Raw genomic sequence first — 16,219 nt, forward strand, 5'->3', positions numbered from 1 at the left:
AGAATATACGAACTCAGGACTGATGAAGGGTCTTGGGCTGAAACATTCATTCTTTATTCCTTTCCATAGATGCTATCTGACCTATTGAAGGCGGCTGTTTTTTTTTAAAATCTTCTTTTGGGCTCTTCAAGCAACTCACCAGGAGCTATCACAAGCTGCAGAAGAATGTTGTTCTGCTCCTGTATGGAACAGTCACACCTTCAGGAACAGCATATACACAGATGCACCATCAGAATTCAGATAAGTGTAATCAAAAATATTAAACACAAGCCCGTTCCTTATAAAAAGGATAGATTCTTAAGCATGCACTTAAATAAAGCACCATTCAAATTTAATTACTACAAAAGTGTTTCTTATATAATGTAAGTAAAATCCTTATTTCAGACACTGAAAAATTCTGTCACTGAGTAAGATTTATGAACGAGATTTAATCATTGCTTAGTGGGTGGGTGTGGTAACAGAAGTGCACTGCCACCTAGTGGTCGGATTACAAGCGGACAGGAAGTTTTCATTACAAATGGAAATAGAGAAATTTGTACTGGAAACATAAACACAAAGAATATTAAAATAAACAGGAAATAAGATTTTGTATGCAAATGCAAACTTTTTAATAAGATATAAATGGATCTTTCACTACACCTATGTGGAAATAACATGGGGCGGCACGGTAGCATAGCAGTTTGCGTAACACCATTCCAGAACCAGTGAACCCCAGATTCAATTCCTCCCATTTCCTTGTACATTCCAAAAGCGTATAGGTTCACAGGTTAGTCGGTTAGTTGGTCACATGGGTGTACATTGAAACATGCAGTGAAATGCATCATTTGCATCAACAACCAACAGTATGAGGACGTGCTGGGGGTATCCTGCAAGTGTCGCCATGCTTCCAGCGCCAACATAGCATGCCCACAACTCACTGATCTTAATCATACATCGTGGAATGTGGGAGGAAACAGGAGCACCTGGAGGAAACCCACGTGGTCATGGGGAGAACTCACGAACTCCCCTCATACAGTGGCAGGAACTGAACTGGTGGGTAAATCGCTGGTGCTGTAAAATGTTGCGCTAACCACTGTGCAACCATGCCACCCTTCACTGAGCTGTATCCCTAAATAAAATTTTAAAGAAACAAATACATATTAGCTGTATTAATTTAACAACTGTCTGATAAAGGGCATTTAATGTAGCACAGAACATACCTCCACCCATGGCGCCCTCCTCTGGACAGTCACTTGCCCAGCTTACTGCATTCATTCTTGAACTATTAATCGATTCCAACAGAGATATGAACTCTATAAAGTTTGATTCATTCGGGATCTGCCCTTCTTTGGCCTCAAGGCCCGACTTTGAGGTGGTTAGTGTCCTTCCCTGATTGTTGGCACTACCTCCAGATGCCCTGCTGAAGACCACATCTGCTCCCCCGTCCATATTAAAGACCCTGATGTGTGCTTTCCGGGAGCCATCAGCTGCCACTTGCTGTTCCTGTTGCCTTTGGTTTTCCATCAGGCAATGCATGACTTTCAAAAATGACTCGGACACTGCTCTTGGCTCACCCTGCCGACATTGGTTCTGGTAGTTGTGATAAATGTGATCTGGGGAAGAGCAAGACCGTGAATTGGTACTAGAAGAGGTATCCATTGAAATATTGTGATGAGACTGCAGACTTGAGGATCTGCTCAAAGTAGTATGGTCATTTGTGTCCTCGTCTTCACTTCTGTTGCCTTTGGACAGTGCTGTAGTGACCCAGTTTGCATTACCAGCACAATGGCTGGAGTCCAAACCAACGTCTATCTGTTTCCGTGATTTCGGCTTATCATACTGGTGAATGGAGAGCGCCTGCCTAACAAAACTGGAAGACTTTGGTCTGACGACAAGATCGGATCTTGATATGGACTTGTTATCAGTTCCTGACACCTGAATCCCTTTACTTACATTAACATATAAAAAGGATGAGGGCTTTACGTTAGTATTATTAGTAATGTCAACACTTCTCACAGCCTCGGGTGGCTCCAATCCAATAACTGGATTGTCTAATAAATCAGACTCTTGCCCTTTTGGCATAGTATCAGGAGTAGAATTATTTTGATTAGCCCTGGTCTCCACATTGTAAATCAGACACGTGGTGGAATCCTTGTCAGGGTAAACTTCCATCTCTTTGTCCTCTGTCGGTTTCACCAAAGAACTGCTGTTAGTTGCAAGTTCTTTATGTTCAGATTCCTCCTGATTTTCTTGCTCTGTGAGATCGGTACCCAATTCACCTGCAGGTTGTAGATCCCCGCTGTCAATCTGACCAGCAATATTCCCCTGAGTTTTATTACAGAGACTGGCACATTTCACACAGGACACATTTTCACCGATAACACTACTCACGCTGTACATTGGTTCCGGTTCAGAGTTACCACCGTTGATCACTATCAAGTTGCATTCAGTATCCAGCACATCAGAACATTGATGGCTCTGGTTTAATTTAGTTATGAACTGTCCTGCAGACTCCTGCTGCTTTGGAAAATGGAGCACAGTGTTCAGCTCAGTGAAAGCCGTCCTGGAGTCATCTGGAACTGCACAAATCTGAGATGAGTCGGGTTTCTCAGCATTTTCTTTAAGTGGACCAACAGCTGACTGGCCTGGCAGAACAGATGGTGCAAGGAGCAAAGGCGGCTCTTCAAAGTTGCCTGATTCACACCGTCCTTGTCCACTGGGTTCTACATCTGGAGATATCGACTGATGGAAACAGACTGGGGAATCGGAAGGCATCAGTGGGGTTGCTTTGTCCAGCACGTGATCTGCAGAGAACACAATTCATTTTTAACACACTAGGTCGGAATGATTTTAAACCCAGGACGTGTGAACAGATCAATCTAACAAAGCAATTTGCACATGCATCCACATTGCATTTCAAATTGTATAATTATTCCCATGTTCATAATAGGATGGCACAGAAGAGTAGCAGTTAGCATCACATTATCACGGTGCCTGCAACTGGATTCAATTCTTAACACTGTCTGTAAGGAGCTTGTGATTCTCCCTGTGACCACATGGGTTTCTTCCAGGTGCTCCAGTTTCCTCCCACAGTCCAAAGACACAAGGGTTAGTAGATTAATTATACATGAGTGTAATTGAGCAGCACGGGCTCACTAGGTTGGAAAGGTCTATTACTCTGCTCTATCTCTAATTAAATAGAAAAACAATCTATTTTGATAGACAAAAGATAATCTTAATATATAAATTTAACAGTAAAAAGGAGTTTAAGATAAACTTAGCACAGAAAGGGGATACACATAAAGAGTTGAGGGCTTATTGTAATTGGGAGGTGATTTTAATTTGGCAATGCCTCAAGTACACAACATCCATCATTAAGGACCCTCACTATCCAGGACACGTTCTCTCCTCATTGCTTCCATCAGGGAGAAGGTGCAGAAACCTGCAGATATACACTCAATGTTTCAGGAACAGTTTCTTCCCTTCCATCAGATTTCTGAATGGACCATGAACATTACCTTACTCTTTACACTACTAATTTCTATTTTTTAAAAATGTATTTATATAACTTATAGTTTTTTTTTAAAATATAATGCACTGTACGGCTGCCACAAAACAACAAATTTCACTTGGGGGGCACAGCAGTGCAGTGGTTAGCCTAATGCTATTACAGTGCCAATGACCTGAGTTCAATTTGAATTTGTACATTCTCCCCATGGGTTTCCTCTGGGTGCTCCAGTTTCCCCCCACATTCCAAAGACATACGGGTTTGTAGGTTAATTTGTCCCACGGGTGCAACTGGCAGGTACAGGCTCATTGGGCTGGAAGGTCCTGTTACTGTGCTGTATGTCAGTGATCATAACCCGATTCTAATTCCGAGTGAAATTTATTAGCCATATGGTGAGGGCAAGCAAACATCAAAGAGATGGAATGGTGCATACAAGCTATTCTACTGCCCCTCTTAAATTTCTATCACATTAGTCATCAACAGTGACAGAAGAGGAAAGAATTCTTACCTTTCTTTTCCTTGTCTAAAGTTAATGGACTTTTGCAAGGGAGTTCATTTGGAGCATCATTATGTTCCTGAGTTGCAGTAAGTCTTCTGAAGTCTTTCTCTAGTATGTACAGTGGAAATAAATATTGCAAGGGTTAGTATGGCACTTAATCCAAATATCAAGTCACATTGCCTTGGCATGATGAGATCAATATTACCTGTATCGCATCTGATAGCTTGTGCTATGTACCCATCAGCTGCTCTGTGAAAAATTTGCCTCTCAGGTCCCTTTTACTTCTTTCTCACTCACCTTAATATCCTCTAACTTTAGCCTCTTCTACCCTTGGAAAATGACTGTGACCATTCATCTTACCCATACATCTTGTAGTCTTATATACATCTGTAAGGTCACCCTCAGCCTCCTACATTGAAGGAAAAAAGTCCCAGCCTATCCAGTCTCTTCATATAACTCAAGCCCTGCAGTCCTGATCACATCCTCAAATAATTTCTTCGTTTCCATCCTAATTCCTATGGCCAGGCAACCAGAACTGCACACAATATGTTGGAGGAACTCAGCGAGTCAGGCTGCATCTATGAAAAGGAATAAGCAGTCGATATTTTGGACTGAGACCCTTCATCAGGACTGGAAAGGAAGGGAGAAGCCAGAATAAGAAGGGGGGAGGGGAAGGCGTAAAATCTGCCAGGTGATAGGTGAGACCAGGTGAGGGGGAAAATGCGAGGATGAGATGAAAAGCTGGGAGGTGAGAGGTAAAAGAGGTAAAGAGTTGATGGAGGAGGAATCTGATAGGAGACAAGAGTGGACCTTGGGAGAATGGAAAGGAGGAGGAGCACCAGAGGGTGGTGATGGGAAGGTGAGGAGAAGAGAAGGGGTAGCAGGGGAGCCAGATTGAGGAATGGAAAAAAGAAAAGAAAAATACAATATTCCAAGTGTGATCTCGCCAATGTCTTGTATAATTGCATTATGACATCCCAATTTTTGTACTCAATAGCCTGACTAATAAAGCCAAGCATGTCAAATAGCTTTTTTAACACCCTGTCTACCTGTGTCACCACTTTCAGGGAACAATATACTTGTACGCCTAGGTCTCTGTTCTCCAACACTCTCCTAACCACGCCATTTACTATGCAAGTCCTGTCCTGGTTTAACTAACCAAAATGCAATAGTTTGCACTTGTCAGTCAAATTCCATCTGCCACGTCTTGGTCTACTTCTCCAGTCCACTTGGATCCTGTTGTAACCTTAGTTAACTTTCTTCACAGCGCACTGAACTACCAAATTACAACACTGTAATTTATATTAATGATTTGAATAACAATCAACAGTGATCCCTTTGGAACACCATTAGCCACAGGACTCCAATTTGAACCTTCCACAACCACCTTCTATATCCTTCCCACAAGTCAATTTGTATCCATGTGGTTACCTCACCTGCATCCTACGTGACCTAATGTTCTAGACTAACCCACTATGTGGGATCTTGGCAAAGGCCTTGCTGAAGTCCATGGCAACGATGTCTACTGCCTTACCCTCATCAATCATTCTCTTCAATATACAATCACAAACTGAAAAGGAACCAACACAAATTCCTATGGTACACCAGTGGACAGAAATATCCAAACAATAAGACATCCTTCCACAACTTGCCTCCACATCTTATTATCAAGCTAATTATAGATTGAATCAGCTAGCTTGCCTTGGAACCAACATGCTTTAACCAGTCTATCAAAAGACTTTGAGTATAGATTTGAGTTAATTCTATTGTATTTCTTTGTTCTTCCGTGAATGTCTGCAAGGAGATGAAACTTATAGTTGTATATGGTAACCTGCACATACTTCGATAATAAATGTACTTTGAATTTTTTAAAACATTGAAACAGGATATCGTCAAGTGTCCACACGGACAACATCGACTACTTTGCCTTCATCAATTTCCTTTGTTAAACCTCCAAAAACTCAATGAAATTAGCGAGAAAGGACTTCCCCCACGCTGACAATCATGAATCAGCTACTGCCCTTCCAAATATCCATAAATTTTGTCCCTTAGAAATGTTTCCAATGATTTTTCTATCACTGAAATAAAGCATAAGGAGAGAAGGATAAAGAGATATAGAAACCACTGCAGAAGGGAATGTACCTTTGAGTTCTTCTGCATCTTTTGGATTTGTTGGTAGATCCTATTTGGAACACAGAAAAATATCAGTAAAACAATGAGAAAATGTTGAGAAAAACAATGTTTATAGTGTAAACATAAGAGATTCTGCAGATACTGGAAATGTAGACTAAAAGGCACAAAATTTTGGAGGAACTCAGTAAGTTGGGCAGCATACTTGGAGAGTTTATTTCTCCACAAATGCTGTCTGACCTGCTGAGTTCCTCCAGCATTTTGTGAATGTTTACAGTGTGACCCAAACATCTGCCAATGTTTACAAAAAAAATCATGTTTTACCAGAAAAATAAATCAAACTTCTTACTTATTCTTAGTCCAGCTTCTCTGCTAATTTGAAGCATTACAGCACTGTATGACATTAGTGCAAATCTTTTAAATGAGTCTAAGAAAGGTGTTCTTGCTTGAATTGGACATAAACTTTCTCTAAACTCATTCTCAAAACATCATCTGCATAAATGAAGGTTGTGCTAAATTGAAGACTACTTAAAATATTTACTGCATCATCAGTACTACAGAACAAACAACTCCTGTCAAAGCATTAACAGTGATCCCTAAGGACAGGGGATCAGCAGGCACTGAGGACGAACAACGGCAATCCCCGTTGTTAAGGACCGAAGTTGGTGGGGGCTGAAAAGAGGGGAAAGGAAGGAGTTTATTTAGCGTTGTTGTGTCTGTCTTGTTGTCTGTTAGCTCCGTGTTCTGCTGAATATTGTGGGCATGTAATGTTGGTGCCACAACTATGGTGAAACTGGTGGGCTGCTCTCAGAAAATTCTCAGACTGTGTTGGTTGTCAATGGAAACAACACATTTCACTAATTAATCTTGAATATTCATACATACTTGCAATGAACTTTGATGGAATTCAGCAAATGAGTTTGGTAAGTTACAATATCTGACCTGAGGAGAGGACGATATTGAAAATATTATGATATGAACTGCAGCAACAGGATTCTGTGGAGTCAAATCAATCTAAAAAGAATAGAAGTAAAAAGTTCTGAATGATGAGCAGTTATAAATTGCAGATTTTGAAAGAGCCTGGAGCCCAAGTACTTAGAGAAGTAAAATATCATAGGTGACAAGTACTAACAAGATAGGTAGAGAGAAACTACTTCTGATGTGGTTCAAAAGTGAAATTAGGAAACACCAAAATTTAGAACACCTTTCTGCAAACAGAAATTAATGCAATTTTTAAAATCTGAAATCGACAGATGCACATACATTTGAAATATAGTCACCATAGCAATACAGATAATATGCAGCCACAATACATATATCAAAGAGAAATTCTATAATGGCAATATGATTTGTTTGAATATAGGTTGAAGGATAGATATTAGCCAGCAAGGATAATTCCCCTGTTCTACTTTGAACGATAGTAGGGATTTTTAAAAAATCCAACTAAGGACAGATGAGACCTCAGGTTAATGTCTTTTTTGAAAGATGTCGCCTCCAACAGTGCAGCACTTCTCAGGAATGTCAGTATGGATTATGTGTTCAGCTGTCCAGAGTTGGACGTGAATCAACAACATTCTGACTCGAAGGCACACACTGAGTTGTGACTGATTCTGCGAATAGTTCATGCAAATGATGAGTGCCAGGGTTAAGCAAGATGAAAGTACAGCAAGCAACTACACTGGACAACAAAGATTTTGTTTCCTGAATATTTTTGGGTGAATCTTGTGGATTTAGAACAGCTAATCATGAAAATCGCATGAAATTTCCCTATCACATGCCATTTCTCTGAAATTGCCTATATTTGCTATTTCAATTCTTAATTCAAGTCAGAATAACTGACGCCAAGATTAAGGAAAGCATTTTTGTTGGTCCACAAATCAAACCAGTCATCAATGATAGGCAATTCCAAGAACTTCTATTGGGATCGGAGAAAATCGCATGGAAGGCATTCAAGGATGTTGTTTTTAAAAAATGCAAACACGAGGAATTCTGCAGATGCTGGAAATCCAAGCAACACACATCAAAGTTGCTGGTGAACGCAGCAGGCCAGGCAGCATCTCTAGGAAGAGGTACAGTCGACGTTTCAGGCCGAGACCCTTCATCAGGACTAACTGAAGAAAGAGCTAGTAAGAGATTTGAAAGTGGGAGGGGGAGGGGGAGATCCAAAATGATAGGAGAAGACAGGAGGGGGAGGGATGGAGCCAACAACTGGACAGGTGATTGGCAAAGGGGATATGAGAGGATCATGGGACAGGAGGTCTGGGGAGAAGGAAAAGGGAGAGGGGGGGGAAACCCAGAGGATGGGCAAGGGGTATAGTCAGAGGGACAGAGGGAGAAAAAGGAGAGTGGGAGAAAGGATGTGTGTATAAAAATAAATAACGGTTGGGGTACGAGGGGGAGGTGGGGCACTAGCGGAAGTTAGAGAAGTCAATGTTCATGCCATCAGGTTGGAGGTTACCCAGACAGAATATAAGATGTTGTTCCTCCAACCTGAGTATGGCTTCATCTTTACAGTAGAGGAGGCCGTGGATAGACATATCAGAATGGGAATGGGATGTGGAATTAAAATGTGTGGCCACTGGGAGATCCTGCTTTCTCTGGCGGACAGAGCGTAGGTGTTCAGCAAAACGATCTCCCAGTCTGCGTTGGGTCTCGCCAATATATAGAAGGCCACATCGAGAGCACCGGACGCAGTATATCACCCCAGCCATCTCACAGGTGAAGTGTTGCCTCACCTGGAAGGACTGTCTGGGGCCCTGAATGGTGGTAAGGGAGGAAGTGCAAGAGCATGTGTAGCATTTGTTCCACTTACAAGGATAAGTGCCAGGAGGGAGATCAGTGGGGAGGGAACGAATGGACAAGGGAGTTGCGTAGGGAGCGATCCTTGCGGAAAGCGGGGGGGGGGGGGGCGGGGAGGGAAAGATGTGCTTAGTGGTGGGATCCCGTTGGAGGTGGCGGAAGTTACGGAGAATAACATGTTGGACCCAGAGGCTGGTGGGGTGGTAGATGAGGACCGGGGAACCCAATTCCTAGTGGGGTGGCGGGAGGATGGAGTGAGAGCAGATGTGCGTGAAATGGGGGAGATGCATTTGAGAGTAGAGTTGATGGTGGAGGAAGGGAAGCCCCTTTCTTTAAAAAAGGAGGACATCTCTCTCGTCCTGGAATGAAAAGCCTCATCCTGAGAGCAGATGCGGTGGAGACGGAGGAATTGCGAGAAGGGGATGGCATTTTTGCAAGAGACAGGGTGAGAAGAGGAATAGTCCAGATAGCTGTGAGAGTCAGTAGACTTATAGTAGACATCAGTAGATAAGCTGTCTCCAGAGACAGAAAGATCTAGAAAGGGGAGGGAGGTGTCGGAAATGGACCAGGTAAACTTGAGGGCAGGGTGAAAGTTGGAGATACCTCCTCTTATTTACCCCTCGATCATGACCCCACTAAGGAGCACCAGGCCATTGTCTTTCACACCATTACCCACTTTATCCGCTCAGGGAATCTCCCATCCACTGCTACCAACCTTATAGTTCCCACACCTCGCACTTCCTGTTTCTACCTCCTACCAAACCTGCCTGTCCTGGCCGACCTATTGTCTCAGCTTGCTCCTGCCCCACCAAACTCGGCTCTGCATACCTCGACACAGTTTTATCCCCCCTTGTTCAATCCCTTCCTACCTATGTTCATGACACTTCTCATGCTCTTAAACTTTTCGATGATTTTAAGTTCCCCGGCCCCCACCGCTTTATTTTCACCATGGATGTCCAGTCCCTATATACTTCCATCCCCCATCAGGAAGGTCTCAAAGCTCTCCACTTCTTTTTGGATTCCAGACCTAATCAGTTCCCCTCTACCACCACTCCACTCCGTCTAGCGGAATTAGTCCTTACTCTTAATAATTTCTCCTTTGGCTCCTCCCACTTCCTCCAAATTAAAGGTGTAGCTATGGGCACCCGCATGGGTCCGAGCTATGCCTGCCTTTTTGTTGGCTTTGTGGAACAATCTATGTTCCGTACCTATTCTGGTATCTGTCCCCCACTTTTCCTTCGCTACATCGATGACTGCATTGGCGCTGCTTCCTGCACGCATGCGGAGCTCGTTGACTTTATTAACTTTGCCTCCAACTTTCACCCTGCCCTCAAGTTTACCTGGTCCATTTCTGACACCTCCCTCCCCTTTCTAGATCTTTCTGTCTCTGTCTCTGGTGACAGCTTATCTACTGATGTCTACTATAAGCCTACCGACTCTCACAGCTATCCGGACTATTCCTCTTCTCACCCTGTCTCTTGCAAAAATGCCATCCCCTTCTCGCAATTCCCCCGTCTCCGCCGCATCTGCTCTCAGGATGAGGCTTTTCATTCCAGGATGAGGGAGATGTCTTCCTTTTTTAAAGAAAGGGGCTTCCTTTCCTCCACCATCAACTCTGCTCTCAAACGCATCTCCCCCATTTCACGCACATCTGCTCTCACTCCATCCTCCCGCCACCCCACTAGGAATAGGGTTCCCCTCGTCCTCACCTACCACCCCACCAGCCTCCGGGTGCAACATATTATTCTCCGTAACTTCCGCCACCTCCAACGGGATCCCATCACTAAGCACATCTTTCCCTCCCCGCCCTCCCCTGCTTTCCGCAAGGATCGCTCCCTACGCGACTCCCTTGTCCATTCCCCCCCCCCCCCCATCCCTTCCCACTGATCTCCCTCCTGGCACTTATCCTTGTAAGTGGAACAAGTGCTACACATGCCCTTACACTTCCTCCCTCACCATCATTCAGGGCCCCAAACAGTCCTTCCAGGTGAGGCGACACTTCACCTGTGAGTCGGCTGGGGTGATATACTGCGTCCGGTGCTCCCGGTGCAGCCTTCTATATATTGGCGAGACCCGACGCAGACTGGGAGACCACTTTGCTGAACACCTACGCTCTGTCCGCCAGAGAAAGCAGGATCTCCCAGTGGCCACACATTTTAATTCCACATCCCATTCCCATTCTGACATGTCTATCCATGGCCTCCTCTACTGTAAAGATGAAGCCACACTCAGGTTGGAGGAACAACACCTTATATTCCATCTGGGTAGCCTCCAACCTGATGGCATTAACATTGACTTTTCTAATTTCCGCTAATGCCCCACCTCCCCCTCGTACCCCATCCGTTATTTATATACACACATTCTTTCTCTCGCTCTCCTTTTTCTCCCTCTGTCCCTCTGACTATACCCCTTGCCCATCCCTCTGGGTTCCCCCCCCCTTTCCTTCTCCCTGGGCCTCCTGTCCCATGATCCTCTCATATCCCTTTTGCCAATCATCTGTCCAGCTCTTGGCTCCATCCCTCCCCCTCCTGTCTTCTCCTATCATTTTGGATCTCCCCCTCCCCCTCCCACTTTTAAATCTCTTACTAGCTCTTTCTTCAGTTAGTCCTGACAAAGGGTCTCTGCCTGAAACGTTGACTGTACCTCTTCCTAGAGATGCTGCCTGGCCTGCTGCGTTCACCAGCAACTTTGATGTGTGTTGCAAGGATGTTGTTGAAAGTTTTCTTAGCAACTACAGAGCACCGAACTAGGTGCAGCTGGTTGACAACATGCTTGAAGCATATAAAACCATGAACATGTCACTAAAGAGTCATTTTCTGCATTCCCACTTAGACTTCTTCCCTGCAAAGCTTGGTGCTGTTCGTAGTAAAAGGTTTCACCAGGACATTGCGGTCATGGAGAAATGGCATCAGGGCAACTGGAATCCATCAATGCTGGATGATTATTGTTGGACACTTCAGTGAGAAACCTCAGACACTGAGTACAAATGAAAATCATCAACAAAATATTTTTAGCTTAGTTGGCCTATTGCAAAGCATTAGCACAATATACAATTAAACACATTATATTCAATAAAAGTTAATTTTTTGTTTCTCCAAATTGCTACGTGATACAAGTAGTCTGAAATTATATTTGCGTTCAGCTTCAAGTGGCCTATCATAAACAAAAACAATTTCTGAGGACTGTTGTCCAGTGATATTGCATGAAAATATGTCAGCATAAAATTCATTGCAGTTGTATGCGGCAAAGCAATTAGTTTTACGATCTGTATTGACCCATAACAACACTTACCGAATCGTCACTGACTGCAGGATCAAGCATGGACTGCCAAGAGCTGTGGAGGACTGGTGGTGTTGACTTATCCTTACTGAATTCAGTCAGTTGGATATCTTGCACATGATACCTGCGACTTCAGCAAGACGTCAGTCATAAAGAAAATGCCACAAACGGCAGTCACACATCAAAACAATTAGCAGCAGGAATTGTGACAGCACAAGCTAGGGTTTTGACAGAATTTAAAAGTGGTGGATATAGCCCAGTCCATCATGGGTAAAGCCCTCCCCACCACTGAGCATATCTATTGTCGCAGGAAAGCAACAGTCATCAAGGACCCCCACCATCCCAGGCCATGTTCTCTTCTTGCTACTGCCATCAGGAAGGAGGTATGGGAGCCTTAGGTCCCACACCAACAGGTTCAGGAACAGTTATTACCCCTCAACCATCAGGCTCTTGAACCAGAGGGGAGAACTTCATGAATCCCAGACTGATCCCACAACCTATGGACTCATTTTCAAGGTCACTTCAACTCATGTCCTCGATATTATTTATTTATTATTATTGCAGTGGATCCGGTTAATTGGGCAATCGGTTAATCAGGGCAGCCACTTATTTCGGACAACTATTAAAGAACAAAAACTAATTGCGAAAATAGCTGGGATTCCTTTCATTTATTTGGGACACTATGCTGCATACTTGGGGCAGAAGACTGCTATCAAACAGTTTCTAACTAGCTAGCATCAGATACATGCACTGTGTGGACGTTAGACACTACAGTTTTTAAAATAGTGTCAATTGCATGTGCTTCTGTTCAAAAAGCAGTGATTTTTGTTACTGATAGTTGATGAGAAATGAGCAGTAAGACAACTCAGAACCGTTTTGTTCACTGCAGTTTCCAACATTCAGACTTGGAGATGACAGAAACAGCCTGGAATGAAAATTAAGTGATTTCACTATTTCAACAAGTTAGGGACTACGAAGAATTTGAAGGTATCAACAATCATCTTGAATGTGACAATGAAAATGAAGATTTGCAGATGCAATCATTGATAGCATTGTATGAAGGCAGTCCATTATCTACACTAGATGTCTGCACTGATTTTGTGCATTTACAATCAGAAGAACATGCCACTGTACATTGGATAAATTACACCATCAATTACTATTATGAACCAGTTTTATAGTACTGTATTGCAATTGATGGTATTCTAATTTGCTCTATATATCATTTAAATAGATAATTTGTTACTCAGTTAAATGGTAGATTGTCTTTTTTTTACATCACATTAACTATTTCCATGAAACTTCAGCTAATTGGGCCAAAACATACTGGTCCCAATTAACCAGAACCCACCACATTTTGTTTGTGTTTGTTTTTTGTATTTTCACAGATTGTTATCTTTTGCACATTGGTTGTTTGTCTCTCTTTGTTGTGTGCGGTTTTTCATTGATTTTACTCTACTTCTTTGTACTTACTGCAACAGAAGTCTGCAAGCAAATGAATCTCAGGATGACATTGGTACAGTACTGTACAAAAGTCTTACGTGCATAGCTAGGGTGCCTAAGATTTTTGCACAATTCTGTAGTAATTTTATGTATTCTACTGTAGTGCTATCACACAAAAACCAACAAATTTCATGACATGTGATTCTGATATGGGTCGATATTGTGGACTGAGAGTGAGAAGGGTATAGGGAGAGGTGTGTCAAAGGGAAGGGAGAGAGGAAGGAGCAAGAAGTGCCAGAGACATAAACTAATTGTTTTGAATCAAATGACCTTGCCTGGTGTCTCAGGGCTGGGTGTGTCTGTGCCCATGCCACCACCCCGCCCCAGCACTCCTTCTCTGCCACTTCTCCTACACTCAATCTGTGGTGCTCCACCCTGACAAACAGACTACTGTACAAAAGTCTTAGCTATGTATATGTGTGCCGAAGACTCTTGTACAGTATTGTACTTTGATATAAATTTACTCTGAACTTCCATAGATCTCAACAGCTCTTCACAATATAGGAAGACACTTGTACTGAATTGTGATGGCAGTGTGATTATTTTTTTTTAAGCAAAATAAATTTTATCCATAACTTTTAAAATTATAAGAATAAATAGTGCAACGCCTTTTCATTCTTTACATTCATAGTCATTGCTTTCCATGCTGCAGCCACACGTGGGCCCGAGGTGGTATACTACTGCTATAATTGAGGGGTTTCTTCACCCAACCAGGACCCTCCTTCTCCAGTGGCTGAGGAACCCTTCACTGTAGTCAGAATCAAGATTAACATCACTGGCATATGTCCTGACTTTTTTTTTGTGGCATTAGTATATTGTCACACTTAACTTTTAAAAAAACATATACACATACAGTGGCATGCAAAAGTTTGGGCACCCCGAGTCAAAATTTCTGTTCCTGTGAATAGCTAAGCACGTAAAAGATGACCTGATTTCCAAAAGGCATAGAGTTAAAGATGACACATTTCTTTAATATTTTTAAGATTACTTTTTTTTTTATTTCTACCTTTTACAGTTTCAAAATAACAAAAAAGGAAAAGGGCCCAAAGCAAAAGTTTGGGCACCCTGCATGGTCAGTACTTAGTAACGCCCCTTTTGGCAAGTATCACAGCTTGTAGCCAGCTAAGAGTCTTTCAGTTCTTGTTTGGGGGATTTTCACCCATTCTTCCTTGCAAAAGCCTTCTAGTTCTGTGAGATTCTTGGGCTGTCTTGCATGCACTGCTCTTTGATGTCTATCCACAGATTTTCGATGATGTTTAGGTCGGGGTACTGTGAGGGCCATGACAAAACCTTCAGCTTGTGCCTCTTGAGGTAGTCCATTGTGGATTTTGAGGTGTGCTTAGGATCATTATTCTGTTGTAGAAGCCATCCTCTTTTCATCTTCAGCCTTTTTTACAGATGGTGTGATGTTTGCTTCCAAAATTTGCTGGTATCTAATTGAATTCATTCTTCCCTCTACCAGTGAGATGTTCCCCATGCCACTGGCTGCAACACAAGCCCAAAGCATGATCGATCCACCCCTCTGCTTAGCAGTTGGAGAGGTGTTCTTTTCATGAAATTCTGTACCCTTTTTTCTCCAAACATACCTTTGCTCATTGTGGCCAAAAAGTTCTACTTTAACTTCATCAGTCCACCGGACTTGTTTAGATGTTCCTTTGCAAATTTCTGACACTGAATTTTGTGGCGAGGACGCAGGAAAGGTTTTCTTCTGATGACTCTTCCATGAAGGTCATATTTGTGCATAGTAGAACAGTGCACCACCACTCCAGAGTCTGCTAAATCTTCCTGAAGGTCTTTTGCAGTCAAACGGGGATTCTGATTTGCCTTTCTAGCAAGCTTATGAGGAGTTCTCTCGGAAAGTTTTCTTGGTCTTCCAGACCTCAGCTTGACCTCCACCGTTCCTGTTAACTACCATTTCTTAATTACAATACGAACTGAGGAAAGGGCTAGCTGAAAATGCTTTGCTATCTTTTTATAGCCTTCTCCAGCTTTGTGGGCATCATTTATTTTAATTTTCTTAGTGCCAGGCAGCTGCTTAGAGGAGCCCATGGCTGCTGATTGTTGGGACAAGGTTTGAGGAGTCAGGGTATTTATAAAGCTTTGAAATTTGCACCATCTGGCCTTTCCTAATGATGATTGTGAACAAGCCATAGCCCTAACAAGCTAATTAAGGTCTGAGACCTTGGTAAAAGTTATTTAAGAGCTCAAATCTCTCGGGGTGCCCAAACTTTTGCATGGTGTTCCTTTCCTTTTTTTTCCCCACTCTAAAATTGTATAAAGCAAAAATAATACACTAATCTTGCTTAAGTGTTGAAAAGAATGTTTCACCTTTAACTTTATGACTTTGGAGATCGGTTCATCTTCTACTCACTTAACTATTCACAGTAACAGAAATTTTGACCGGGGTGCCCAAACTTTTGCATGCCACTGTATATACACACACACACATTTTTAATGTATTTATATAAAAACACACACATACTAAATCAAATATGTAGTAAAAAAGAATGCAAAGGAAAAGA

The 16,219-nt window shown here is 42.6% G+C and overlaps 1 protein-coding gene across 1 annotated transcript in view; it reads right to left on the bottom strand.

Annotated features, from left to right (window-relative positions):
* Positions 1 to 16,219, bottom strand: part of LOC140211013 (pecanex-like protein 2) — a 270,987-nt gene that overhangs the window by 243,561 nt on the left and 11,207 nt on the right. Inside the window, 4 exon segments of the mRNA XM_072280359.1 lie at positions 1,200 to 2,783; positions 3,996 to 4,094; positions 6,129 to 6,168; positions 12,207 to 12,324. Coding sequence (XP_072136460.1) covers positions 1,200 to 2,783; positions 3,996 to 4,094; positions 6,129 to 6,168; positions 12,207 to 12,324 — 1,841 coding nt within the window.

This window comes from Mobula birostris, chromosome 2 (genome assembly GCF_030028105.1).
Source record: "Mobula birostris isolate sMobBir1 chromosome 2, sMobBir1.hap1, whole genome shotgun sequence".
NCBI lineage: Eukaryota > Metazoa > Chordata > Chondrichthyes > Myliobatiformes > Myliobatidae > Mobula > Mobula birostris.